This window comes from Symsagittifera roscoffensis, chromosome 6 (assembly GCF_963678635.1).
Source record: "Symsagittifera roscoffensis chromosome 6, txSymRosc1.1, whole genome shotgun sequence".
In the NCBI taxonomy this organism is placed as follows: Eukaryota; Metazoa; Xenacoelomorpha; order Acoela; family Convolutidae; genus Symsagittifera; species Symsagittifera roscoffensis.
In genome coordinates, this window is record NC_087067.1 from 37,014,127 (window position 1) to 37,041,769 (window position 27,643).

Genomic DNA, 27,643 nt, shown 5'->3' on the forward strand with positions numbered 1-27,643 from the left:
ACTTGAAAAATAAGAGCTAATTGAACTTCAAACACAAAATTTTTACTCCTGGTGGGATCTAAGGCTGTCCACAGAAAAATTAATGGAAAAAATTAAAGGGAAACTCCTCTTTAAAAGGTAAATAATGGATGGAAAATCGCAAAATGAGATAATGGGCTGTTACGGTGAATTAGAGTATTTTTGAAGCCAAGCAAATTGCTTTTATAAAGAAGAGTATGTTTCTGGATCGAAGTACAACAACGAGTATGCGGGAAAATTAAGCGCATTGAAAGTATCTTGAAATTATCTAACTTTTTCATCGAAATGAACAGCACTGAAACTGGTTAGTTGTTTGAACTTTTTTTAAAAATACGATCGGTATCTGTGGACTTTTTTGTTCCGCGAAATATTTAGTCTAGAAAAATTTCTTTACTCCTATTGGTTTTTATTGGCCTAGAAACTTCGATAAGACTGAGAATTTGAGTTACAAGTATTTATTGTTCCGACTTTCGATACGAAAGTAACGGAATATTTGTGGGTTTTTTTTCTTCAGACAAATTTCGACTTTTTAACTAGCCATTTTTGACGAAATTTTTAAAATATCATTCGAAAGATATTGTTGTCTTGAGCTTAATTTTGAAAAAATATTTCACCTGTGATCTTTTTTCGTAAAAGTATGAGGGTTTTAAGATTGCCATTTTGGCCATTTTGACCAATTTGGGACAATTAACGCGCGATATAATTCGCGCTATTAACGCGTAAGCGGAGATTTAACCCGTCTTAGAAATCGTTCCAAATTGGTTGACAGAATTTGTTACAAGGAGCGAAATCTTTTGTTTTGTACTTTATTTGGCGTGTGGGGGGATGATTTTCATAGAAAAATTTTCAAATTATAGAAAAGTTTTTCATTTTATTTTATTTCATTCAATTTTTTTAATGTTGTTTATGTTATTACTGCTCCATGAACGTTAAAAGGCAGTCGGAACTTTCAGGGCTTCGCCCTGATACGAGCAGTCTTGTTATCATTTGAATTTCAGAACTATTAAGCACAAGATCGAGTGCATAAGAAATCGATTTCTTTGACGTTTTTGAGACATCGACCATGAAACAGTCTGAAAAACGAATCAACTAACAGCAGCAACTTCCATACTTAGAACAACTAAAATGTTACAAGTTAATTAAAATTAATTTTTCATCGCTTGAATAACTAAGACTTTTTGCGATTTGATTCGGTCTAAGCTTACTTCATATCTTGAAAAGCTTGCTTAGAAAAACTCTTTTTTTTTTCAAACCAATTTGAATAATTTGAGAAATTTCATAGCTGGAATAGCTTCTTTGAAAAAATTTACTTTTCGCAAACCGATTCGGTTCATTAAATAACTTGAAACATTTCATAGCTTGAGTAGTTTGCTTAAAAAAAACTCAAATTTTCAAAACTTCGTAGCTTGAAAAACTGGTTTGGAAAAAATTTAAATTTTTAACGCACCGACTTGGTCTATAAATTAACTTGACATATTTCGAAACTTGAGTTTTTGCAAGCCAATTTGGTCTATGAAATAACTGGAAACATTTCAAAGTTCCATATCTTGAATAGCTTGCTATTCAACTTTGTCACGAAGCCACTCAATTAAAAACGTAAATTGGAAAAAATTGATAACTGGAATAGCTTGCCTAAGAAACTTGATTTTTTTCTACGAACGATTCGGTTGATGAAATAACTTGAAGTTTTTCAAAGTTTCCTTGCTTGAGTAGCTTGCCTAGAAAATTTCAAAAACATTGCACACAAATTCGTTATTTGAAACAACTTGATTTTTTTCATAGCTCAAATAGCTTCCAAAAAAGGCTTAAAAGTTTGGCAAATCGACTTGTGGTTTCAAATACCTTAAATTTTTCATTACTAGCGTTACATAATCTAAGCTTTTCGCCAACCTATTTACTTGATGAAATAAATTGACATAATAAAGTTAAGTTTCATAGTATAAATAGTGTGCTCATGAAAACTTCAATTTAAGTTATAATAATTCAGTTATTCATTAAATAACAAATGTTTTGCGAATTTTTTAAATTCAAAGCTTTAGGCGGTTTCTTAAAAGGCAAGGTTTTGTTTGATCTTTTCGAATTCATGAACCCTTCCAATTGTCTGCTGTCTATCTAAGTATCGAAAAAATTAAATCTAAGGCTATATTGTAACAAGCTCAGGTACAGTTTTCTCAGCAATTGACGCCGTAGTTTTACACGCATGCTGGGTTTAAGTTTGGGTCCAATTTCTCAAAAAAACATTATTATTTTAACTTGAACATATTCAAGCAAACTTTGATCTCATCATTTTTGTCTAATTTCGAAGCGTTTTGAAAAAAAGTTTTAAAGTTTCTAAATGATGTTCAGTGAAGTTTTTGAAATAACAAAAGAATTATATAAATCAATGTTTTTTTGAAATTTCTTAAAATTTTTGTCGCAAAAACTCGTTGGCTGTCAGACCTCATTTGTTTAAAGTGAATTCTTCGTCTCAAAGTTTTTAATAGACTGCTGTTCAGACAGAGTGCTTTTGCTTTTTCTACGCTTTCCTCAAATACTGGTGTTGGGATTTCTAATTTGATAACGCGTGGAAAACAGGAGGCATCCAAACTTATCTGGTAAGACAGATTGAAGGAGTTTCTTCGTTATGTGAAAAATTTTTTCTTAATATAAATGAAAGCAGCATAATAAAGGTGCTATCACAGCAAGGCAAGAGAACATCTGTTTTGAAGCTAGATGAACTAGAAAATAGAAATCCTAGTTTTGTTAAAGCACTTAAAAATAAATATGGGTTCTGCGATTCTATGAAAGGCTATACAGCCTGTCTTAAACTGGTCTGTTTCTGTTACTTCCTCACTTTACAGATTGAGATATTTTATTGAACGAAGTTTTTTTTTGGCGACTCAGAGCCTTGTTTTTGCGCCTAGAATTTTCATGTGTTACCACTTTTGTAGCCTTAAACGGTCAGACTGTGGTGAACCTGAAGCTAGACCAAATGAGAGCTCTTCCGCACACTTCCATGACCGGGGATTGATTATACGATCTGACAATCTCGCAGTGAACGTCTTACCACTGTGCTAAGTGCCTCTAAATAACTTAAACACGTAAAAAAACATACTGGAACCAGATCTAAACTATATTTTATGATTGGATAAATTAGATATTTTACCACTGTAAAGTATTTAATATTAACCAATCATGAGCCATCTAACTAACAACCCACTTATTTGTAAGTGCTGAAATTACTTGTAATTTCAGCACCAGAGAGATTTGAATTTAACTTAGAAATTAGTTGCCTCTCCAAGAGAACTTCAGCAGCCGCAATAAACCAGTATACCCTAGATCTATTGAGCCTAGCAGAGACTAGTTAAACAACCTGAGACTAGATAGTATAAGAGTAAGACTAGGATCGGTATTAGACTAAGAAGTTGCACGAATCTATCCGGCCGAAAATAAGATAGCGTGACAAGCAGACGGTGTACCCTATCCGAAATTACTCTATGAGTTAACCACATTGGTCCTAACTCATCTGGTGCGACCATAAGTCTCGAACAAGACCTTAATAGCTTAGAATTAACCAAAAATAGATTAGAATTTAGACAAAACATTTTCAAAATGTTATACGACGATAATTTAATCGAAATGTCTCTACGACTCAATAGATCAGAGCCAATATTCCGAACGATAATAGAACTTCCCGGAATTGGAAGAAGACCTCGAACCAGAGACGACATACGACAAAGTAGAAACTTACCATATATTTATATGATAGTACGGCAAAAGCCAACACAAACTTTTATATTTAGAATTTTATTAGCAATGAATTTAGATTTTCATTTGCAAACATAAAATCTTGAAGTCAATCTTCATGACCATTTCAGGCGCTAAACAAAATTATTATTATACAATAACGATTGATAAAAAGATCTCAGATCGTTTTCCTAAATTCTGCAGTATTATATAAAACATGTTTGGAAAATATTTATTGAAAATCAAAACAAAAATTAGTAGCATGACAATAAATTGTTAGTAATCATAAAATCATCTGTAGTCCCAGCTTCATCACCTAAACATAACAGCAATCATAAGCTCACTAATATCATTAAAAAACTAAATCTTTTTCGTAAATAAATTTAAACCATTTTAAACTTAAATTCTCTTAATTTTAAAATCAGATCATCAAGGCTTATCATTGGATCTTTATTAATTTTCTATTTCACTAAATTTAAAACCTGATCATCAAGGCCTATCCTTGGATCAAAAAGAACAATTTTGTTCTCCTTCACCCACCTAGCAAGTGTCTAACGACCTCAAACGTCGATTCACTATCCAACCCTTCCAAAAAACCCAAGACTAATAGAAATTTTTCAACAAAACTAACTATTCAAATTAGGATAAAAAGTGAAGAACTTCGGTTATTCATCCTTCACTTGAAACCTCCTCTTATCAGACCCAGGATAAATCTTAGCTTTAGTAAGTTTAAAATAGTATCTAACGAACTACTCGCGTTCTAATTATACCTGAACCTTGTGGATCGATTTACTATTCTCCAACCCTTGAACACAATCACTACCCCTAAGTAAGATTAAGTAAGTTAACACCTTAGCTTATACTAGCCACGAGAAAATAAAAAATCATTCTTCGGAATCGATATACTTTTCTCTCCAACCCTGAACAAATAGACCCAGGTTAAGCTAACCAAAAAATCGTAAGGACTAACAGTTTAATAAAGAAGAAATCATCTAACAACTTTCTGCATCCCTCATCCTAAACCTTATGTCATTCAAAAATCTAGGAAATAAACAAACAATTGTTTTACACAACTGTGAAATAGATAACAAAAAATACGACCTGGTAATCACACCTCATACACAAACAGTTGGATATATTAGAACAAAACGACAAACAATAAAAAGAAAAATAAAAAACAAACAAAGACAAATCACACGAAAAAGATTCTCAAAAAATAGAAACGCATTTTCAGAATCAGAAGCTAGCAATTTAGATGAACTTTATAAATTAAAAGAATCAATTGATAAAAATTGTCCCATTCACGATCAATTATATTTTTCCGACTCAGAAACAACTTCAAATTCATCAAAAAGAGGAAAAAGAAGAATAAAAAAGCAATATAAACACAAACCAGTACACTTGTATAATTGGAATCAACCAATTAGACACATCGATAGTTACATATTAACAGCCATTAAACGAAAAAATGAGCCACACCCACACTCCAAGTGAAGATAGTCCAGATGACGACGATATTTACCCCTTCCTCGTAGATGCACCCGATAATAGAGGACAACACGATCTTTGCAAGAATTTACTCCTAAATTTGTTTGAACCCGGAATCAGACCATGCAAAGCAGAGTTCCCAGATGTAAAAATCAAAAGACAAATTATTGATCATTATCTGAAAGATATATGTAATTTAACACAACAATACGGAATCTACACCATAGAATTCAGTACACCAAATCCGAATCACCGCAAATATGTAATTCAAACAGACTATCTTGACTTAGAATTTTCGAAAGTATTCTTAGAATATATTAAAAGCGTGCAATATCATAACTCACAAAGAGCAAACTCCATATTTACTAATGATGTTTTTGCAATAATATATAGTTATATTTCAATATTAGAAAATGAAATCCCAAATGTCTCACCGACAGAGACATCCAAACATATAAGGGTACGACATGAAATCACACTATTTTCAACTTTCCTACATATAATTAAAGAAAACTTCACTAAAGACGAAGTTTCACAACACAAAACATGACTTACAAAAAATTTTGGCATGGTTTGTAATAGATTATTTTACGCATAATATAGATTTAATTTCGCAAGCAAGAAAAAATTTCAGACCTCAAAATTCAAACGATGATACCGCCATCACAGAACAGTCAGACTACGTTTGGGACCCCGAATGATCTCATTATGCATTCATAAATATCGCACAATCAATCTCAAGTCAAGTAATAAGTACAATATCTTAAACAAGAGATTATGTAAGAGTAGTACCATTAACCATTGATGCAACACCATTAAACTGCAATACATTTTTACCTGATACGCGAAATAACAGTTTAAATTCGACCGTCATACACAATGAAAACCTTAATGGAACTAGGAATCTTACACAACAAGATATTCAAACACCATCACACTTCATAAATGAAGAAATCGTCCAAACAACAACAACTACACAACAAAGTATTTCACCGATACGTCCAAATTTAACAACACCAAAAAATACAAACACTTCACTAGCACAATAAACCTTACAATCAACAGTTAAACCTTCGGTTGCTCCAAAATATTCACAAATGGATTATCAAACATATAGACCTATGACAGTACCGTCAAAAACACGAAGAATGTTCACAAGAAACATTTTTGCGGAACACAATTATAATTACGCACATTCATCAAAAACAAACTATCCCCCACGAAAAAATAATAATAACCAGATAAGATGTCGATATTGGGATAACCCAATGACAACAACCAACTCAGTAAATTTTCAAACTAATTCACATCCTCCACAGGATCGTAGTGAAAATTACCCATTCTTTCAACAAAATAAAAATAAAAAAGCACCTCATCATACGGATTATTTATCCTCTGATGATGATTTTTTACAACCAGATATATTTGCACCATATACTCAAGAATATCGCGGACAAGGAGTGCAAAAACCATATACATATCATAGATTTTTTTCTCCACATCCAACAGATACACAAAATCAACAACCAATACAAATGCAAAACCCAACTAATACACAATCTTTTCAACCAATTCAGCCACAAAACCCAATGATCATACACTCGTATTAACCAACTCAAATGCAAAATGAAATACCACTTCCATATTACCTTCAACAACACGAAATAACAAAAAATCAAAATTCAAATTTTTCACAAATGCCAAATGCCGCAGAATCACTACAAATGACAATGAATCCATACCTTATGGGTGGATCATCAATAACATCAAATAAACCACTAATGGTATTCACAGGAACAGACCCTGAATATTCTGTAGAAGATTATTTAAACGCAGTAACAGCAAATTTAATTTTAAATATAGGACCTGAACCAATTAATACACCACTACATCAAAATTGGATACATCGACGCACAGCGTTGATACAAACAACCTTAGATGGCGCAGCCCAAAAATGGTTTTCAGTATTACCTATAGAGATAAAATCAAATTGGAAAAGATTTACACAAGAATTTTCAAAAATGTTTGACTCCGAAAGAAATAAACAACACCAAAGAGTTTTATGTAATGAAATTCGCAGATTACCAAATGAAACCATCAAACAATTAGCAGTACGTATCGAAACACTAGTTCGAAAAGCATATTCATTAAATACACATGACTACAAAAACACAAAAATGACAGAAATTTTAATGATGACCTTAATACCTAAATTAAGAAAAATAGCAATAAAAAAGAGAGCATCTCATCCTTCCTCAATTCGAGAGCCCGATCTAGATTTTCGAAAACTAGTAGACAAACTAGAGCAAGCGGAAATCACAATGAAACTTGAAGAAACAGAAAATCTTAAATTACAATATGTTAATCGAATCGAAACAAACACCACAAATATCAACAACATACAGGAATCAGATACAGACCTCGTTGAAAAAATCACTGAAATACTAAATATTTATGAAAAACACCCAAACTTTAAAGGCAAACCATCTTTCAAAAAATGGTGTAATTATTGCCGACGATACGGACATAGTATTTCTGAATGTAGACAAAAACAACAGGATAACCAAAACAAACCTCAAAAATATAAAGAACCAAATAAATCATTCTATCAATACATGAAGAAAGATCAAAATCTACCAAACAAAAATGTATACAGCAACAACAGTTCAGGAAAACCACTTCCAAACAATACCAAGTACACGAGAAATCAATCACCATATAACTCAAGTTATAGAGGAAGATCACCAGAACGAAGAACTACACAAAATTCTTCACAAAATTATTATAATCGACCAAATAGTCAAAATAACTACTCCAGATCAAATTCAAATACAACACAATTTGTTTCTAGATCCAATTCCCAATCAAACATAAGAAATAAATACTATCCAAACAATCAATCACGAAACTCATCATATAATAGAAATAGAAACTATTCAAATAATCGAAATAGAAGTTTTTCGAACAACCGAAACCAGAATTACCCGAAGAACCGATCAAGAAATAGTTCATATAACAGATCAAATTATCACAGATCGAACAATAATTATCAAAACAGATCACGAAACAATTCACAAAATCGATATTCAAGTTATAATAATCGATATAGAAATTATTCTCAATCACCACATAGAAATAATAACCATTATAATAATTCTAAACATCGCTACAGAAGTAGCACACCCAAACATCAAAGATATATTAATCAAGTACAATCAAATGAAGAAACAACATCAGACCCCCAGGTATTGACGACACAGGAAATAACGAACTACAACTAAATCAAATAAACTGTGGATCATCAGACACAGAAAGTGATACAGAAAACACTATCTCCATAAATATGATAGCAGTCGAAAACGACTACGAACCTATTATATATGAACAACCTTTTTCATCACATATATATGAAAATCAATTGGAACTCCTTCACAATTATTATATTGAACCCATCCATACTACACAAATGGCACAAGAAACTAACGAAATTAACACTGTAAATAAACCCAATGAAAATGACAAAACAAAATGCTTGAATACAAATCACATCTACCAAAATATACAAAAAAAACAACCCAAAGAAAAAATTTGGATAATACCATTTCTTTTAGAAAGCCCAAGAAACAAAGAATTTCAACCACCAGATCTTGAAATTGATTTTTTAATTGATTCAGGAGCAGAATCAAACATATTTAACATTCCCACATGGAATGAAATCAAAACATTACACCCAAAATTAACACCTCTTGCAACCTCCAGTAAACTAGCAACAGCACAAGGATCAACATTAGTAAACTATGGAAAAGTTCAATTATTTTTTCTCCCCACAAGAACAATGGAGCAAAATAAAATTTTTAACAAACCATTTAAACAACTATTTTATATCACTGATATTAAACACAATATCATTGGAATACCATTTATCTCTAAATATATACCAACAGTCAACATCTTGAATAGTAAAATACTAATCAAAGACAAGTACACAAAAACAAAAAACACAGCCCTAACATTTTTTCAAAGATTAAACAAACAACCACCATTCTTTTCAAAATTTTATCCAATTTATAACCAACAACGGAAACACCTGAAACCACTATCAGGAAACATATATAATTTTTTAATAAAACAAGTTCACCAATATGATAAAAATCAAAATAAAGAACAACTCTTTATGTCAGACTTTGAATTCAAACCTATCCATAAGTTTTTCAAAATCACAATTTCATCCATAAAATATTTAAAAAATACAAATTCAGACATCATTTTGTTACATGTATACAATAATACGCCGTACCAAGTAACATTACCCTTAGGACTTTTAGGATATTGCAAAACCAACGCTACAATATCACCAATGCATGAAAAAGCATACCGCGTAAATAAAATACTCCAATTATTTGATATTTGTCAATCCACAAAACGAAGAACTATCCATAAATAATATAATAAGTAATGAAAAAAGAAATACAGATTATTTCACAAAAACCCCATATTTCAAACCTACATTCAACATAAATAACTATACAGAGGATCAACAGAAATTTTTAACAATGTTTAACTTCCAACAATCACAAATAACACAAGACGAATTTGATAAGTTAGCTAAACAGCTAATAAAACATTCATCAGTCTATGCAACATCCAAATTTGATGTTGGCAAAATCAGTTCATCACTACATCTCCCGTTGAAACCTGACGCAGTTTTCAAAAAACAAAGAGCAAGTAAAGTACCAATTCATCTACACGATAAAGTGAACAGATTACTCGATATTTTAGAGCAATACAAAATTATCTCACCGGTAAACAAAGAAGAACAACCAAAAGGTAACACATTTATCAACCCTGTTATCATCTTAGCAAAAGGAGAATCATTAAAAATAGTTTTAGACGCCAGATATCTTAATTCACTAATAGACGAATCAAAATGCAATTGGCCTACTGAACCAATACAAGTTATTTTAACAAAAAAAAAACGGAAAATACTTTACAACCGCAGATATGAATAGTGCATACAATCAAATGCCACTAGATGAACAATCGCGACGTTTAACACAATTTGTTATTGGAAATCAACAATATGAATTCAACCGCCTATTCTATGGAATATCCATAGGACCAGCAGCATTTTCAGCTTTTATGAGCAAAATTTTTAGACCACAAAAACTCAATAACGAAAAACGCAATCACCTATTTAGACGATGTTTTTATGCAATCACAGACAAAAGAAGAAATGTTTACAGTTTTTGAACACTATCACAAAATACTTCAGAACGAAAATCTGAAGGCCGCCCCCGATAAATCACACTTCTTTTTAACACGAGTTATATTTTAGGACATAATATAGAAAGAAAGACAATAAATCCATTAAAATCACGCATTGATGCTATTCAAAAACTTCAACCACCAACAAACAAAAAGAAAATCCAAGAATTCCTTGAGATGTTGAATTTTTTAAGCAAATACGTTTATAAAATGCAATTATATTTAAGACCATTCTATAATATCCTCAGACAACAAAATAATTTTGAATGGAATACAGAACATCAAACACGATTTGAAGAAATTAAAAAACTCCTAACTGAACAAATTTCAAATACAATTCCAGATCCAAAACAACCATTCTATGCAATGTGCGATGCTTCAAGTTTCGGTATTGGCGCAGCATTATTACAATCACACAACGGTACAAATAAAATGAAGCTTATATCAGCAAATTCTCGATTATTCACTCAAGCAGAGCTACGACTCTCAACTTTAATGAGAGAATGTACAGCTATAATTTATAGACTTACAGAATATGAATTTCTGATACTTGGATCAAAACATCCAACAGTTCTATTCACAGATCACAAACCAATCATTTTTCTCTTTACACAACAGTCAAACCCAAATCACCGAGTTTATAGATTTCAATTAATTCTAATGAATTTTCCAAACTTACATATAGTTTGGACAGCAGGAAAAAATCTTGCCTTACCAGACACATTAAGTCGAAATACACCACCTGAATTACTTATACGTAAAACTACAGTTGAAATACCCAAAAATATAAAATTTTACCTTGCAGAAAACGAAACATCACCCCGACTAAAATGCAAATATGCAGTAAAAACCGACATTGAACAATCACAGATAAATAACCTACAACACTTCCCACTTTACTTAGATTGCCAAAATAACCACTACGAAGTTGATCTACTTGGAACATCAAATTTCAAACCAATTCCATACTCACAATGGATAAAAAATAACACCCAACAAAAAAGAGTAAAACAACACTCGCATAAAAAAGATCTTTTTCCGTTAATTGAAAAAGAAAATCTAACTGATAAAATAAATTTATCAGGACCACAAACAAATGATTCAAAATACACAATAAATCAAGTTTTTGACCTCCATGACCCACTTGACACAATTCCTTCATCTAAATTAGAAATTGAAAACATTTTTCTCCCCCCAACAGATAAATTTACAATTAATACCTTGAAACAATATCAAAATCTTGACCCAGTAATTAGACAACTAAAATCATGGCACAATTATAAAACTAAACCCGTAAAGGCAGATACCACAATTTTAGGAAATAAAACACTCCTCCGATATTTTCGAAAATTTAATAATACAACAATTAATGAAAACACAGACCTTCTAGAATACCAACTAAATGAATCTACAGTTCCCTGTCTCTCATTAAGTATGATTCTCATAGCTTTTAACATTTCACATACACAAAACATTAAAGGACACTCTGGATCAGAGAAAACATATTCAAATTTTATACAAAATTTCTATTTCCCAAATGCACCAATTTGGATAAAAGTACTATGCAATGATTGTATAGTATGTCAGCTAAATAAACCTTATCCAAATCAAAAACAAATAGCACAAAAACAAGATTTTAAAGGATAAAGTTTATACTTTAACCATCGTATTTCATTTGATACAAAAGGACCAATTTCACCATCATCTGAAGGAAACTCCTACATTATGGTAATTGTTGACGCATTTACACATTATGTAGCACTTAACCCAGTACCACATTGTACCGCTTATTACGCTTACACAACACTTTATGAACACTGGATAGCCAAGTTCGGACTACCCGAATTTTTAGTTACAGACAACGGTACAGAATTCATAAATAATGAAATCATCACACTATGTAATTTATATAACATCAAACACAAACCACGTACATCTCATGCACCTTGGACAAACGGCTTAGTCGAAGGTATGAACCGTTCACTACAAGAATATCTTAGATGTATCATCAATGGAAATGATACAAGATACACCGAATGGTCAGCAGATGTAAAATTATTTCCCTTAGCATATAATTCACAAATCACGACAACTCTAGGAATGTCACGAAATGGTTTTTAATCAAAAGCCACGTAAACCAATTATTTTTACAGCAAACTCTCATAAAAATGCACAAAGTCATTGTCAACCGAATAAAGACTCAATTTGTTATAACCTACCTTTACACACACATGATGAAGATCATTTTCATCACCCACAAATTCTTAAATTAGCCTCCGGTACACACACCGAATGGATTTTAAATAGAGATAAAAAACTCAATGAAATTTACCAAAAAGTAACAAAAAAGTTGTTACAAAGGCAAAACAATAATGAACAAATAATTTCACGCTTTACACCAGCCTCCGATTTAAAAATTGGAACATCTGTTTTAATACCTAATTTTAACACTCAAAAAGGAATTTCTAAAAAATTACAACCCCTTCGTAAAGGACCATACCAAATAATTGCCAAACCCACTGACGTAACATATAAAATCACCGACTCAGACCAAAAAGAAATTGTTAAACATCGAAACAATCTATTACCTTATTACCCAAAAGAATACGCACTACGCGAATTAACTCAGTTATATTCTTTCACAGGTTTGAAAGTTATTCAAAATAACCCACATACGGAAAATGAAACAAAAGAACAACATGACATTCACCTCGAAAACCAAAATAAAAAATCAACTACAATGAAAAACAATACAAAAAAGCTAGATCAAAATATACCTCAAAAAGAAAGAAAAAATAGAAAAATGATAGAAAAAATTATACCCCAAGAACAAGTCGACAAATCAGAACATAGAGAGTCATCACGACTTAGAAATCAACCACGCAAAAACTACAAGACATTCATCCCACAATCTAAAATATTAAAGAAAGTTGAATTTCAAAAACAGCTTTAATTTTACAATTAATAATCTTTGCACCTCTGAAATATTTTGAACTTTCATTTTTCAAAATAACATGCTGACAAACACGCAGCAATTCTAGTTCAAAATTAGCCAATAGGATTCATTCAATCCGTCACCTTCTATAACTCTAACACAAACCAAATAGACGAAAGATATTAAACTCCAGGCATATCTATATCTCAAAAATACCCCAGATCACTTGACAAATAAAAATAAAGAAAAAGAAGACCTCCCAAACACCATAAAATTCGCCCCCAACAATTTTTCACAAAACTCAACCCACTTGTCAAAAAACCAATAAATAATTCGACCACACTTGAAAATTGCCTCAAACAACAAAAAATATTCGATCAAGAAGCCATCATTTCTTAAATGCTCTTCTCTCGATCAGTCAACATAATTCTCAACATTTTCATAATTTTTTTAACAATATTTAATTTTTTATTCATATCTTTTTGATACCTTTGAAGCTTTTGTAATAATCTTAATCATTTTTTGTAATATTTTTTTAATTTTCTATTCCATATTTGAACTATACCTCCAACTTTCAAAAGCCATTGACCATATTCACAGGTACGAGTCACAAAACTTATCTAAATGATACGAACCATTTTTAGTAGAACAGATATTTTTTTACTATTTGTAATTTTTATAACATTTCTATCATCCCTTATCTTGATCATATGCAAATGTATAAAGAAGGCAGTCATAACATTCGCATTAGCAACAATTCTTCTAATTCTTTTTCTAGAAGAATACTACCATAAACATAAATTTTTTCACTAAAAAATATCAATAAAAAACCCTCAAAAATTGCTAACCAACAATCACACAGTCAGTCTTCACCGACATCATCCCAAGATAACCCAACACCACCTACAACTACCCAAAACCCCCAAACATCTACACGAATTTCTTTCCAAGATAACCCATATACCTTTGAAGAACGACACGCTCGCTTATCTGAACCACTAGAACCAGTTCAGCGACAAGCACCTCTAAGTGAACCAACATATAACTTGTACCCAACACTACCACAAGAATTAAGTAGAATACGAAATCTTAGTCAAAATCAAAATACATTTGAAATTAATAAACAAATTATACATCCTCGACGAAACAGAAATTTTCAAACCCCCCGAGTTCATTTTGATATACCCCAATACCCATCACAAAGTACTCCGGAAAACCCCATTGGTATATTACCAGAAACCCCTACGCTTCTTTCACAACGTAGCACCTCAAGTCTACCCTCAGATTACTTAGATTCAACACCAACATCTGAACAAATACGTGAAAATCCCTTTAACCCTCCAAACCAAACATCACGACTACCATATTGGACAACACAATCATTCACACAAGGTGAACCCAATTTAATAAATGATCCAATAGATATTTCTACCGATACAACAACATCATCATCACTACCAGAAACATTATCACTACCATCAACACCATCAATAAGCCAAATTTCACCGACACCTTTTCCTTTTAATTTTCCAAATAACCTCGACGCTAGATACCAAGAACAATCATCAACAAATATCCCTCTAAGATTAGACTGGAATACATTCACAGCACCCCCACCATTATTTGGACAGCACCCAGAAAGTAACCGACTACACAACTGGGCACTTGATAGATTACAATATAGACAAGATATCCACGAAGACATTCATGATCATAACATCCAAATACTCCAACAAAATAGTCTACAATTAAAATTTGAAATCACGGTTAAACTAAACAACATTGCTCAACATCCTTACCCATTAAACCCACCAAATATAACAGCTCAATCACTACCACCACCATTTTTAAAAACTGAAGTAAAATATAAATACGACAGATATACCAAAAAGACAATTGGTTACATCAAATTCTATAACCCATACTCAGGATTATCATACACATGTATATTCTAAAAATATTAATTTTTCTCCAACTCTTTTTTCTAGTAATTTCCGATCAGAACATAAATCTTTCTCCCCACACAGGATCCCAAGACTTATTAGTAACACATTACGATTGTGAAGAAAATGAACAAAAAACACTACACAAATATGCAACAAATCAAGTATCACAATGCGAAACAGAACCACAAGCTATAGAAACTACAAATGTAATAGCGACACTCTATTCAAAAGCCCGAGCAACAACAGTTATAGGATATAAATTCACAGCAACATTCTCCGAAAAGAAAGTACATTGTTCACAAGTCTCAAATGGTAATATCAGAGTAATATCGAACGACTTTTACATCTCAATCCCGAAGATTGTAAAAACGAGTTACTCAGACTAAATATCACAAGAAATAAAAACACAGACAGAAAGTTAGTATTTTTCCAAGTTTTTGCAGATTCTGTACATCAAGCAGAACTTGAAAGATATCAAGGACATATAAAACTAGATTAAAAATACCCATACAATGGCGCACACGGAAGATTAACTTATGACATACACGATAAACACTGGATACCACACATTGGTATAAATAACCCATCAAACTGCAAAGCAGACACAAAAAATAAAGGATATCAAGAAATAATGTTTTTCGATTGGAAAATACAACTCGAAAAAATACAACTCACACGCGATTTATCTGACAACACAATGATCTATCAAGGAATTAGATTACCGTGTAAAAACAATCGAGGTTATTGTGACCCTACAACACGAACACAAGCAACAATTGTTTGGTTCCTCGAGGACACATGTACAACATTTCAAGTAGCAAAAATACACACCCGAATGATAAAATTTCACGAGAAATTATTTATACAATCAACTCCATATGAACAAGTAAATCCATCACGAAAACAAAGTACTGATTTTAGAAACATTCACAATATAGAAAATAAATTGACACGTTTTCAAACATATCAAGAAACAGAACTTGCATGCAAATACAGAAACCCACTTCACAAAACACAATATTCTGAAATATTAGTTGAATACGAAAAAGGTTTCGACATGACCACTGGAAAAATAAAAATTGACCCTTATGCCACAAGTCATCCTCTAAACGAAGGAACATCATATATACCAGTTAATTTTTAAAAAAGTAATGGTCAACCTGGTGGACATCTAAAGTCCCATGACACTAGAAGCACACGTTTACAAGAACTATCACTAATGAATAATTCTTATTTTGGTAATATCCACTATGATATTCACTTAGATATGAAATTAGACTACACAATTAGCCGAATATTTCAGGAAATGTCACTCTCTGAATTAGAAACACTTCACCAACTATGCGAATTAAAACGGACACAAATCTTACAATCACTTGCACTAGCAGTATTAAAAATACCCTACGCAGGATATTTACTATCAGGAAATAGACCAAATTTTTTAGACTACGAAGGAAACATTTTATGGTTTTATACCTGTACCAAAAAAGTATCACCACTATATGTTTTTGAAGATAAACGATGTTATAAAAGAATCCCTATCTTTTATAAAAATAAAGTACGTTTCGTTGACACACTTTCAAGATGAACCTATTTCTGGGATACCGCAGTCCCATGTGGATCAAAAAATAGCCACAATGTAGTACAACTGAACCCTGATGAAGATAAATATTACCTTCTTACCCCATACCCCACATTAATGCAATCACCGAAAAAAATTTCACCAGAAAGCATTAGAGCTATTGCTCGAAACCCAAATATCGACTTACAATCAATTGGAATATATCCAAAATCCGATATCCAACATCACATTAGAACACAACAATTCCAAGAATTATTAACACAAATGGACACTATACAAAGACAATCAATTGACCAAAACTTACGCAAACTTGCCGAAACCGCAGGATTTGCAGATATCTATACACAAGATTATAGCGGATATTTTAAAGACATTAAAGACTATATATATCTAAACGGTGAAAAATACCGACCACAAGATATCTCACCTATAAATATTTTTAGCTTTGTTACACTAAAAAATGAAATTCTTGATTTTCTAGGATGGCCCTATTACATCTTAGAAAAATTGACTATTCTATACGCAATGTTTAACTTCATAGGATTTCTTTTTTCACTGTTAAAAGGAATCTATAATACATGTGCTATACACACACAAGTAAATAGACAAGCAAGTGTAGCACGCATACTCTTTGCAGGATTTTTTGGAATTTTTTCATCATCAATAAACAAAATTCATGAGGCGCACAAATAAAAGAATACAATACAAAAATAGCGACAAGACAGAACACGTACGACGAAGAATATAATAATATAGAAATAACGCCTACAGCACCACAGTTACCACCCCTACCACATAACCATCCATTATCCCTAGTCCCACGAAATTTTCGAAATTTAGCAATAACACATAACCCAAATTTTAGACCAACCATATCGCAAAGTCCCATACAACATATAATGACACATCATTCACAAGATGAAAATACATATGAACAAATTATAGAACAACCCCATACCACCGCTTTTCCGTCTCAAAATAATAATTTTTTTAGCCCACGATGAGCCGACAACTTGGATCCCTACACCGCTCAAATTCCCATCCAACCAACCCAACACTCCAATTACAATAATTCCACTTTTTGCTTTCCCGCCACCCAATTTCCTAACTAGTAATATAACATCAGGCACGAATTCAGACACTAATTCAAATATTTCAGTTTTATATTCCATTTCACAACTCAATAACCCTAATATTGAAACCCCTGATGAATTTGCAGACTCTGAACCATCTCCATCCAATAATTTTTAAACCAACTCCTCAATTTTTTCAAAACCTCCTTTTCAACCAATCCCACCAAATAACCCACTCCCATCCATTTCTACACCCTCTTATGCTTCACAAGTCACCCCAACATACTCTTCATTTCATTCAGACCGATCATCCAATTTTCCAGATATTCCCCAAATCTCCCAAGAACTAGATAATTTTATCACGCTACAACAACAACCATTACACCTTAACACCCCCACTATAAATCAGATTTCTTCCACAATAGAATCCTCAAACCTACCTACCCCTACACCCTCTTCAGCTTATTCTGCATCATTAGCACAATCATCCACTTCCACCGAATCATCAAATAGCACTAATAGAGCTTATCCCACTTTTAAAAGTAAATTCCCAAACCATCCGTTCCCAACCAAACCAGGAACAGCCCGTGAATATATTAATCATCCACATCATACTAACACGAAAAATTTTCTAGCAATCACCTTACCTTCATTTCCACAATATACTTTAAACACCCCTCACGACACTAACGACACACGTAGTTTTATAGACGAACATGTTTTAATGCCTACACTTCATTGGACATCATATTATCATTTTACTAATCCCCTTTGCCTACCTTTATGTAATACTTACATCGATATAGAAAGAAATCAAGATATGCTATATCGACTCACCACATCACTCACACATAGACAATTTACTTATATAGGATATAAAAAATCACTAAAAACATTCACTGCACCCCGAGCTAACGAATATACGCTAGAATATTATGATCATAACATCATCCGAGCTAACCAAGACCAATTTTTAGATGATGATCGCTTCGCTAACCCACAAATCACAGAAAAATTCTTCATCAAAACACCATATGCATTTACACTCAATATATTTGATCGAAAATTCGACCACGTCATTTCTGAACCACTAACCGACATGCAAGCTTACGAAACTTTTAAAGAAAAATTTCAATTATTTTCACTAACCTTCAATTTCCTTGCACCACATGAACGCGATTTGTACTGCTCACACGACATTATGTTACGCACTAAACAAACCCACACATATACATATTATCGTTTCATACAAAATCATTTTGATCTGCACACTCCATCAAGACAACCACACCACCGTTTTCAGTTTATTAACTCTAAATACACTTCACCATTTTTTCTCAACTTCACATATGCATTAAAGATACTAACCTTCACGGTATTCTTCGCAATTATGATCCCATAACGCAAATGTATATATTTTGTCCCATCACGAAGACCTTTAACGCAGAAGAATCCAGACCCTTCCTTATCCCACATGAATTTATCCAACCTATAGAAATCCCAATATTAGAATTCATCCACAATACTAAATACAATCACAAATTATATAACCTCATTCAAAACACACCTTATGAGTTTTCAGTTGGCACTGAAGAACTAAAAACTATTAAAGCACTTCATAATACACGACATCTTCCCCCACGGTTTTTTCCCCGACGACTAACAGGTAAGTATAATTTATACATATTTTTCACTAATAAATTCAAATTAAAACTAACCATTCTTTATCCATGTCTCATTTAAATTTTTAGTCTTCATCCCACGATCATCTGCAAAAAACACAAAAGAAAAATAAAAAATAGAAAACTTCTTCAAATTCTTCTAACTCTATTAATATTTTGCACTAGATAAATATAATAAAATTCATACCAATGCAGTAAAATCATTTATAAATTGTTTCCCCAAAAGCAGTAATTTTAATAATGATGAAAATTTGTAACTTAATTTTTCCCCAAACAACTAGCAGTAAAATTAAAATTCTATGTAGTAAATTGATAAAACAAAAATGCAATACTAACCTTTTGATATTTTCATTCACTCGCACAAGAATTCTATCCAAACTCGCACAGCTCGCCCACGAAGAATTGTTTAAATAATGAATTTCAGTTTCAAGTTTTCACACTCAACAACTCTAACACACGATAACAAATTTCAAACTTTCCTTTAACCCGGTTGGAAAGGAATTATATACTAAACAAAACTAACCAACGCAGCTTACTAAACACCACAAATCATAGAATAACAGCATGACTAAGAAAAGAAAACCAACGGTACCCAAACCGGATTAACCCAGTTTAAAACTGGATAAATTATTCTTTTGAAGACTATTATAAAGTCTAAGAAAGAAATAATAAAACACAAAAAAGTCGAAAGACAAACCCATACCAAAAACAATTTGATTTTTGAAAAAAGGACACAACCAACGAAACATAAGAAAAACCACCACAAACCTGACATAAAACGTTATCACATAACAGGACCTCTCACAGAAACCGCACGAAATCATACTCCCACTCCTGGCCTAACCCACCAGAGAGGACGTCCTGAGCATGCTCTATAGCCGGCCTAACCCACCGCGCTACATCCACGCTTTGTGACCACACTTCTATTTTTAATAAGAGGTACTCAAGGGTGAGTAACTCTTCAAAATAACCGAACTAAAACAAAATGCTTTTGTGAAAACAACTAACCAAAATCATAATTAAAACACTGAACTAATAAAAATTTTATAAAATGTAAATTATACCTTGCAGTATAAAGATCAGCATACAACAAAAAAGACGAACATCCAAAGACAAAATGACCCCACTACACTCGAAAAAGAATGGCCAACCACAACCAATATGCCGTCCACAATCACAACTCAAAGGATTTAGAGTACGACTTGACTTCGCAGAAAAGGACTTCATCGAACTAGACCAATGACCACCTCGATGTTCAAGTATACGTACAGATCCGAGTAACAAGGCATCCCCTCCACGCACAATCTCCACGCCATTCCCAGACGAGGTCGAATACAAAAGAAGTTCTCTACATAAAACAGAAAAACCCGTCATAGCAAACCATTCTGAAATCAGATTGATTTCGTTGGGAAACACAGTCGTTGTCACAAGAAGACACAACGATTGATATCCATCATTCCAGCGTCCTGGAACTTCTCTAACCAGAGAAACCGGATAAGAATATGATGTTCGCCAAATACCAACATCCATCATCCATCCTTTGAATTGCAGAAAGATAATTCTAAAAAACTCTGTAAAACCCGGATGGGTGGAACCTGATCTAAACTATATTTTATGATTGGATAAATTAGATATTTTACCACTGTAAAGTATTTAATATTAACCAATCATGATCCATCTAACTAACAACCCACTTGTTTGTAAGTGCTGAAATTACTTGTAATTTCAGCACCTGAGAGATTTGAATTTAACTTAGAAATTAGTTGCCTCTCCAAGAGAACTTCAGCAGCCGCAATAAACCAGTATACCCTAGATCTATTGAGCCTAGCAGAGACTAGTTAAACAACCTGAGACTAGATAGTATAAGAGTAAGACTAGGATCGGTATTAGACTAAGAAGTTGCACGAATCTATCCGGCCGAAAATAAGATAGCGTGACGAGCAGACGGTGTACCCTATCCGAAATTACTCTATGAGTTAACCACATCGGTCCTAACTCAATACAATTTAAAAAACCTTAATATATTTTTTTGTTTTTTTTCTAGCTTTTTTCTTTACATTTTTTTCTCTAAGGCTATATTGGAACAAGCTCAGGTAGATAACAATTTCTAATAATGATGTGATTATTCTGCAAAAACAACGTTTAGGTTTCAGGAAAACTAGGTTCATTTTCCATAAAGTTTTATTCTCTCTCACTCCTGAGAAGTGTATATTAGTTTGAAAATAATTAGGTAATTTTTTCGCGACACTTTCGGTTCCGATATATTATAGTTTTGAGGAGGAGCGCACGCAAAAAAATGTTAAGTTTGTTCAAAACCTTCTGGCAAATTTCCCGAAAACGACTATTTTGTTCTGTTTCCATTTCAAAAATTTGTCAAGTTTTGTAAAAATGGGATTTTTGTCGTGTGCTAGGGTAGCTCGGAATAAGTGCATCCCCTTTCGAGAAAATGCAGGATCCGCCCCTGATCTGCACTATGTCTTAGACAAGAGATGATTCCTTATATTTTTGCGAATGTAGTCATAAAAATGCAGCTATTTTTCTATTCATATTTAATTCAATATAACCCTATTTAATATCTCTTAGATGGATTGTATGTGGTGATTGTGAGTTCGGAGTCTCCTGTTTCGAACCCGTGGGACGATGCCACTTGGATTCTCACTTCTACTTTCATTGTTTTCACGATGCAGAGCGGATTTGGAATGCTAGAATCAGGCAGTGTCTCCAGAAAGGTAGAATATTACACTTTGACTGAAACTCTTTTCTCACCCTTTTATATATCTGTTCAATTCACGACGCATCAAAGTAGTATCACGCTACAAGTTTTTGCATTTCATATCTGCCGTTGCTAATGTTAAAGCATGAATAGAAAAACTTTTAAATTCAAGCAGCCGTAAATTCACCCTCGCCGCTTATAACTTTTCGTCGTGATGTCAGTCTATTCTTAAGTCGCGCCATCGGTCTTTCCCTAAGTGGCGCCGTCTGTGTTTTCTTAAGTCACACCGTCGTCTTTTCATGAGTCGCGCCACTTCAGTTTTTTCTTAAGTCGCGCCGCTTAGGTCGCGCCGTCGGTATTATCTCAAGTCGTGGCGTCAGTCTTTTCTTAAGTCGCGGCATCAGTTTTTTCGGAAGTCTTGCCGTGAGTCTTTTCTTAGGTTGCGCCTTCGGACTTTTCGTAACTTGCGGCTTCAGTCTTTTCGTAAGTTGCGCCGCTTAAGTCTTCTCTTAAGTCGCGCCTCTTAAACTTTTTCTTAAGTCGCGCCGTCGGTCTTTTCATAAGTCGCGGTGTCAGTTTTTCTTACGTCGCGTCGCTTAAGTCTTTTCTTAAGTCGAGCCGTCGGTCTTATCTTAAGCCGCGCCTCAGAACTCTTTTCTTAAGTCACGCCGTCGGTATTTTTGTAACTCGTGGAATCAATCTTTTAGTAAGTCGCGCTGCTTAAGTATTTTCTTAAGTCACGCTGTCAGTCTTTCCCTAAGTGGCGCCGTCTGAGTTTTCTTAAGTCAAACCGTCGGTCTTTTCTTAAGCTGCGCGACTTAAGAAAATACTGGCGGCGCGACTTAGAAAATATTTGACGGCGCGGCTTAAAAAAGTCTGAAGCCGCGACTTAAGAAAAGACTTAAGCGGTGCGTCTTAAGAAAAGACTCAAGCGGCGCGGCTTGAAAAAACACCGACGACGCGACTTACGAAAAGGCCGAAGGCGCGACTCAATATAAGACTTAATGAAAAGAGCGACGCCGCGACGTAAGAAAAGACCGACGGCGTGACATAAGAAAAGACTGACGGCGCGACTTAAGAAAGGACTTAAGCTACGCGACTTAATAAATGACTAATGAGCGACTTGAGAAAAGACTGACAGCGTAACTTATGAAAAAAAAACTGATGCCGCGACCTAAGAAAAGTCTGACGGCACGACTTAAGAAAAGACCGACGGCGCGACTTAAGAAAAGACCGTGGTCGCGACTTAAGAAAACACAGACAGCGCGACTTAGGAAAAGACCCATGGCGCGACTTAAGAAAAGACTGACGGCGCGACTTAGGAAAAGACTTGAGCTGCGCGACCTACGAAAAGACTGACGCCGCGACTTACAAAAAGGCCGAAGGCGCGACCAATTATAAGACTTAACGAGAAGAGCGACGCCGCGACTTAAGAAAAGACTGACGGCGTGACATAAGAAAAGACTGAAGGCGCCACTTAAGAAAGGACTTACGGCGCGACTTAAGAAAAGACTGACGGCGTAATTTAGCTCGCGGCGCGACTGCAAAACCCAGAGTGAAAACAGTATGCGACGCGTTGAACAAAGTTTTTTCTTAAGTCGCGGAACTCGAACCGGTTCACTGAAAGTAGCTAAGTGGGCTAAAATAATCAAATTTTGAAAATGAACTCAAAATTTTTTTGGTTTTTTTAGATTGAGACAGTTTTAAAGAGCCTTGCCATTGACGTATGGCTGGCTGACTTTTCGTTCAGTTTTTTTTAAAGTTGAATATAGCCGAAATTGGAGCACTAAATAGTTTTTCTTCTTATTCTCCAGCACGAGTGTAATATAATGATGAAGAATGCTCTGGACGTGATCTTCGGGGGTCTGTCGTACTGGAGTGTGGGGTTCGCCCTCTCCTTCGGCCACAGCTGGCACGGAATAGTCGGCTACTCGGACTTCTTCACCACTGTGAGCGAGGAGAGTGAGATGGGCACCACTTATGCTCAGTATTTCTACCAACTCGCTCTCTGCACGACGTCAACTACAGTCGGTCAGCAAAAAACCAAAACTGTCTTAAGACCTGATTTTAGCCTAAGTCAACGCGTCCGCAATTATTTTTTGCACTTTAAATTCGGCTGGATGTCAAATTAGCTACATAAATTTCATATCCTGAAGAGAATATTTATATAGCTGACAAAGCCTTGAAATATTGAGTTTCGGTCGCGATAGTCTGGAAATAAGTCGCGATAAACTGCAAATAGGTCACATGGGTTTGTACACTATAAGTCGAGACAGTCTTGGCTGAGATAGCGGACTTAGAACTGTGATCCCAAAATAGTCCAATATGAGCAATATTTGGGGTTAAAATCTACTTGTTTTTGTGGACTCAATGATTAAGTTTTAGATACAATGATTTTTTGAGCTATACAATGATTAAGCTTTGCATTTAGAAAAAAATCGATAAAAAGAAAGAAGCGTCGGTGATATTTAAGAGTCTTGGAAAACTTCGGATACTTAACCAGACGCGGATTTAGGATTTTCTCGAGGGGAAGGGGCGGATTTTCAAAAAAAAAAATTGAAAATTTTGTCGACCTTGTTTGTTTTAGGTCGACCAAATAGATTTTCTGAGGTCTCCCCAACCTCTATAAAGACTGCTATTTGACCAAATTTTCTGCGCCGCTGGCAAATTTTTGAAAAAAGGCCAAAAAAAGTTGTTTATAGCCAATTTTTAGAAAATTTCGACCAAACAATCGCGTTTTATGGCCGCGCACTCCCCCCTCGAAATTAGTATAGAGTGGAGCCGAAGGCGCCCGTAGAACATTTTTTTGGGTCCGTCACCAATTATGGATATCTCAAAATAGTACAAAAGGGGACCCTTTGGGTCGGCAGGGGGTCGAATCCCTGAAGAAAAGAAGGGTCCGCCCTCACCCCCCGTTTAATTAATAGAAGATAGTAAAATCCAACTTCTTTCCAGAAAAACAAACGAAATTATTTACTCGCTTACATCATTTGAAACAAATTGTTGGGTTCTTGTTGATCAGGTCTTGCGACCTTTTCTAATCCCCTTAAAAAGAGCAAAAACTACATGACATAAAAACGAATTGTCAACTTAATTGTCAAATTTAATGATGTGATGAGTGTTAAGTGAGTGGGCCCCTGGCGGAGAGGTTCAGTTTCGCCTGCTACATGATCTTCTCCATCTTCAACACCCTCATCTACTGTGTCCCAGTCCACTGGCTCTGGAGTCCAGAGGGGTGGCTCAACAAACTAGGCGCCATCGACATCGGAGGAAGGCAAGCAACTCAATTAACATGTGTTTTTGATTAAACTATTTTTAATTGGGTAACAATTTATTGTTTAATTTACTTAACAATCTCTCCCTTTTCTTGAAATGAGTAAGACCGCCAGCGGATTTACGGGGGGGGGGGGGGGCGTGGGGTGGACGCCTTTTTCCTCAGGAATTTGACCCCCTGCCGACCCAAAGGGTCCCCCTTTGTACTATTTTGAGATATCCAATTTTAGGCGCCTTTCAAATATTGCCAAGAAACGCTTTTTTTGGCCTCCTTTTCAAAATTATGCCTGCGGCGCAGAAAATTTTATCAGAATTGGGTCTTTATAGTGATTTAGGAGAGCTCCGAAAATCAATTTGGTCGGCCAAAAAATCCACCCCTCCCTCGAGAAAATCTTAGATCCGCTCCTGGGTGAGATTGTTAAGTTGATCCTTCAATGATAAAAAGAAGAAACAATGACGAATATCAAACTCGCCATTAGTAGCCTAGTCGCATTTTTGAAGTTTTGCAATTTAAAGAGAGTTGCAATTTAACTCCGAGAAATTGTAAAGAATCATTAGATTATAACCATATTCAACATACCGTCCGTCAGTTGTATGACATTTAATCTGTAGCTTATTTACTGAAGTCAGACTATTGAATTTTTCATGGAAGTCTAAAAAGTGAGTTATATCCTTTTGGGTATACTCATAGAATAATTTCAGATAAGGTATACACCGTCTGCTCGTCACGCTATTTTATTTTCGGCCGGATAGATTCGTGCAACTTCTTAGTCTAATATTAATCTTAATCTTACTCATATATCTCCTAGTCTCAATAGATCTAGTGTACACCGGTTTATGCGAGTTAGTTCCAGAATGAGAACAACTGTATTCTAAATTTAATTCAAATTGTTCTGGTGTTGAAACTACAAGTAGTTACAACATTTACAAATAAGTGGGTTAGTAGTTTGATGGATTATGATTGGTTTGTTTTCAATATTTTATTGAGAGAAAATATCAGAATAATATCCAATAATAAATTCTAGTTTAGATCTGGTTCCACCCACCCGGGGTTTGAAATGTATTAGTTTTTCAGTGTTCTATTGTAGTTGAGGATGGATGATGGTGTCTTTCCTTAGAGCTTGCGAACATATTCTTTTTTCTGGTTTGGAAGAAGAGTTGTTATCACGTTTCAGGAGATCAAGTTATGATTTCTGATCGGTTGTGATGAGTGTTGATTTGGTTGTTTTAGAGAATAGCGATGGTCCGATCACGTTCGGGATTGGCATGTAGTTTGACTTTGGATGCAGTGCCTGGTGACTTGGATCTGTACGCATACTTGAACATCGAGATGGCCATTGTTCTGTTGCAATGGGTTTCCTTTGCTGCGATGCCAAGTCGTACTTTTAAACCGTTGAGTGTAGTGACTGCAGGCAGCATGTCAGGTGGGTCTTGCCATTCCGTAGTTGGAGTGTGATTGGGTTGTCAAGTTCGTGGCTGCTCGTTTTTGGGCTGTATGTTATCTATATACTACATTGTATTATTTACATATATAAGTTTTTGTAAATCTTATTTTTTTGTCATGATCTTGTAATAATTTTCATCGCAAAAGCGTTGTTGCTTAGTTCGGTTAATTTTAAGAATTACCCACACTTGAGTAACTCCCGTCAAAAATAGAGTCGTGGAGGTCACATAGCGTGGATGTAGCACGGTGGGTGAGGCCGGCTATAGAGCATGCCCAGGACATCCTCTTCTGGTGGGTTAGGCCAGGAGTGAGGGTATAATTTCATGCTCTCTTTTTGGAGGGTCCTGTTTTAGTTCAACCTTTCGTGCTATTTTTTATCACCGGTGTTTTCTTTAGTTGTCTTAGTTACGTCTTTTTCTAAAAAATCAAATTGTTAAATTGTTTGTTTTGGGTTTGTCTTTCGACTTTTTGGTGTTTTGTTCTTTTGTGTTCAGACTT

General features: G+C 34.3%; 2 protein-coding genes across 2 annotated transcripts in view; both read left to right on the plus strand.

Annotated features, from left to right (window-relative positions):
• Positions 1-27,643, plus strand: part of LOC134848411 (TBC1 domain family member 25-like) — a 548,746-nt gene that overhangs the window by 222,387 nt on the left and 298,716 nt on the right. The window lies entirely within an intron of this gene.
• Positions 212-27,157, plus strand: LOC134848713 (putative ammonium transporter 3). The gene is made up of 6 exons (XM_063866228.1): positions 212-322; positions 22,299-22,444; positions 24,243-24,459; positions 25,555-25,702; positions 26,393-26,408; positions 26,933-27,157. The coding sequence occupies exons 1-6, from the start codon at positions 304-306 to the stop codon at positions 27,155-27,157; spliced, it is 771 nt and encodes a 256-aa protein (XP_063722298.1). The 5' UTR covers positions 212-303.

Coding starts and splice junctions, on each gene's coding strand:
- LOC134848713 (XM_063866228.1), top strand. Junction 22,445..24,242: donor CAGGCAGTGTCTCCAGAAAG/GTAGAATATTAC, acceptor CTTATTCTCCAG/CACGAGTGTAATATAATGAT. Junction 24,460..25,554: donor CACGACGTCAACTACAGTCG/GTCAGCAAAAAA, acceptor ATGAGTGTTAAG/TGAGTGGGCCCCTGGCGGAG.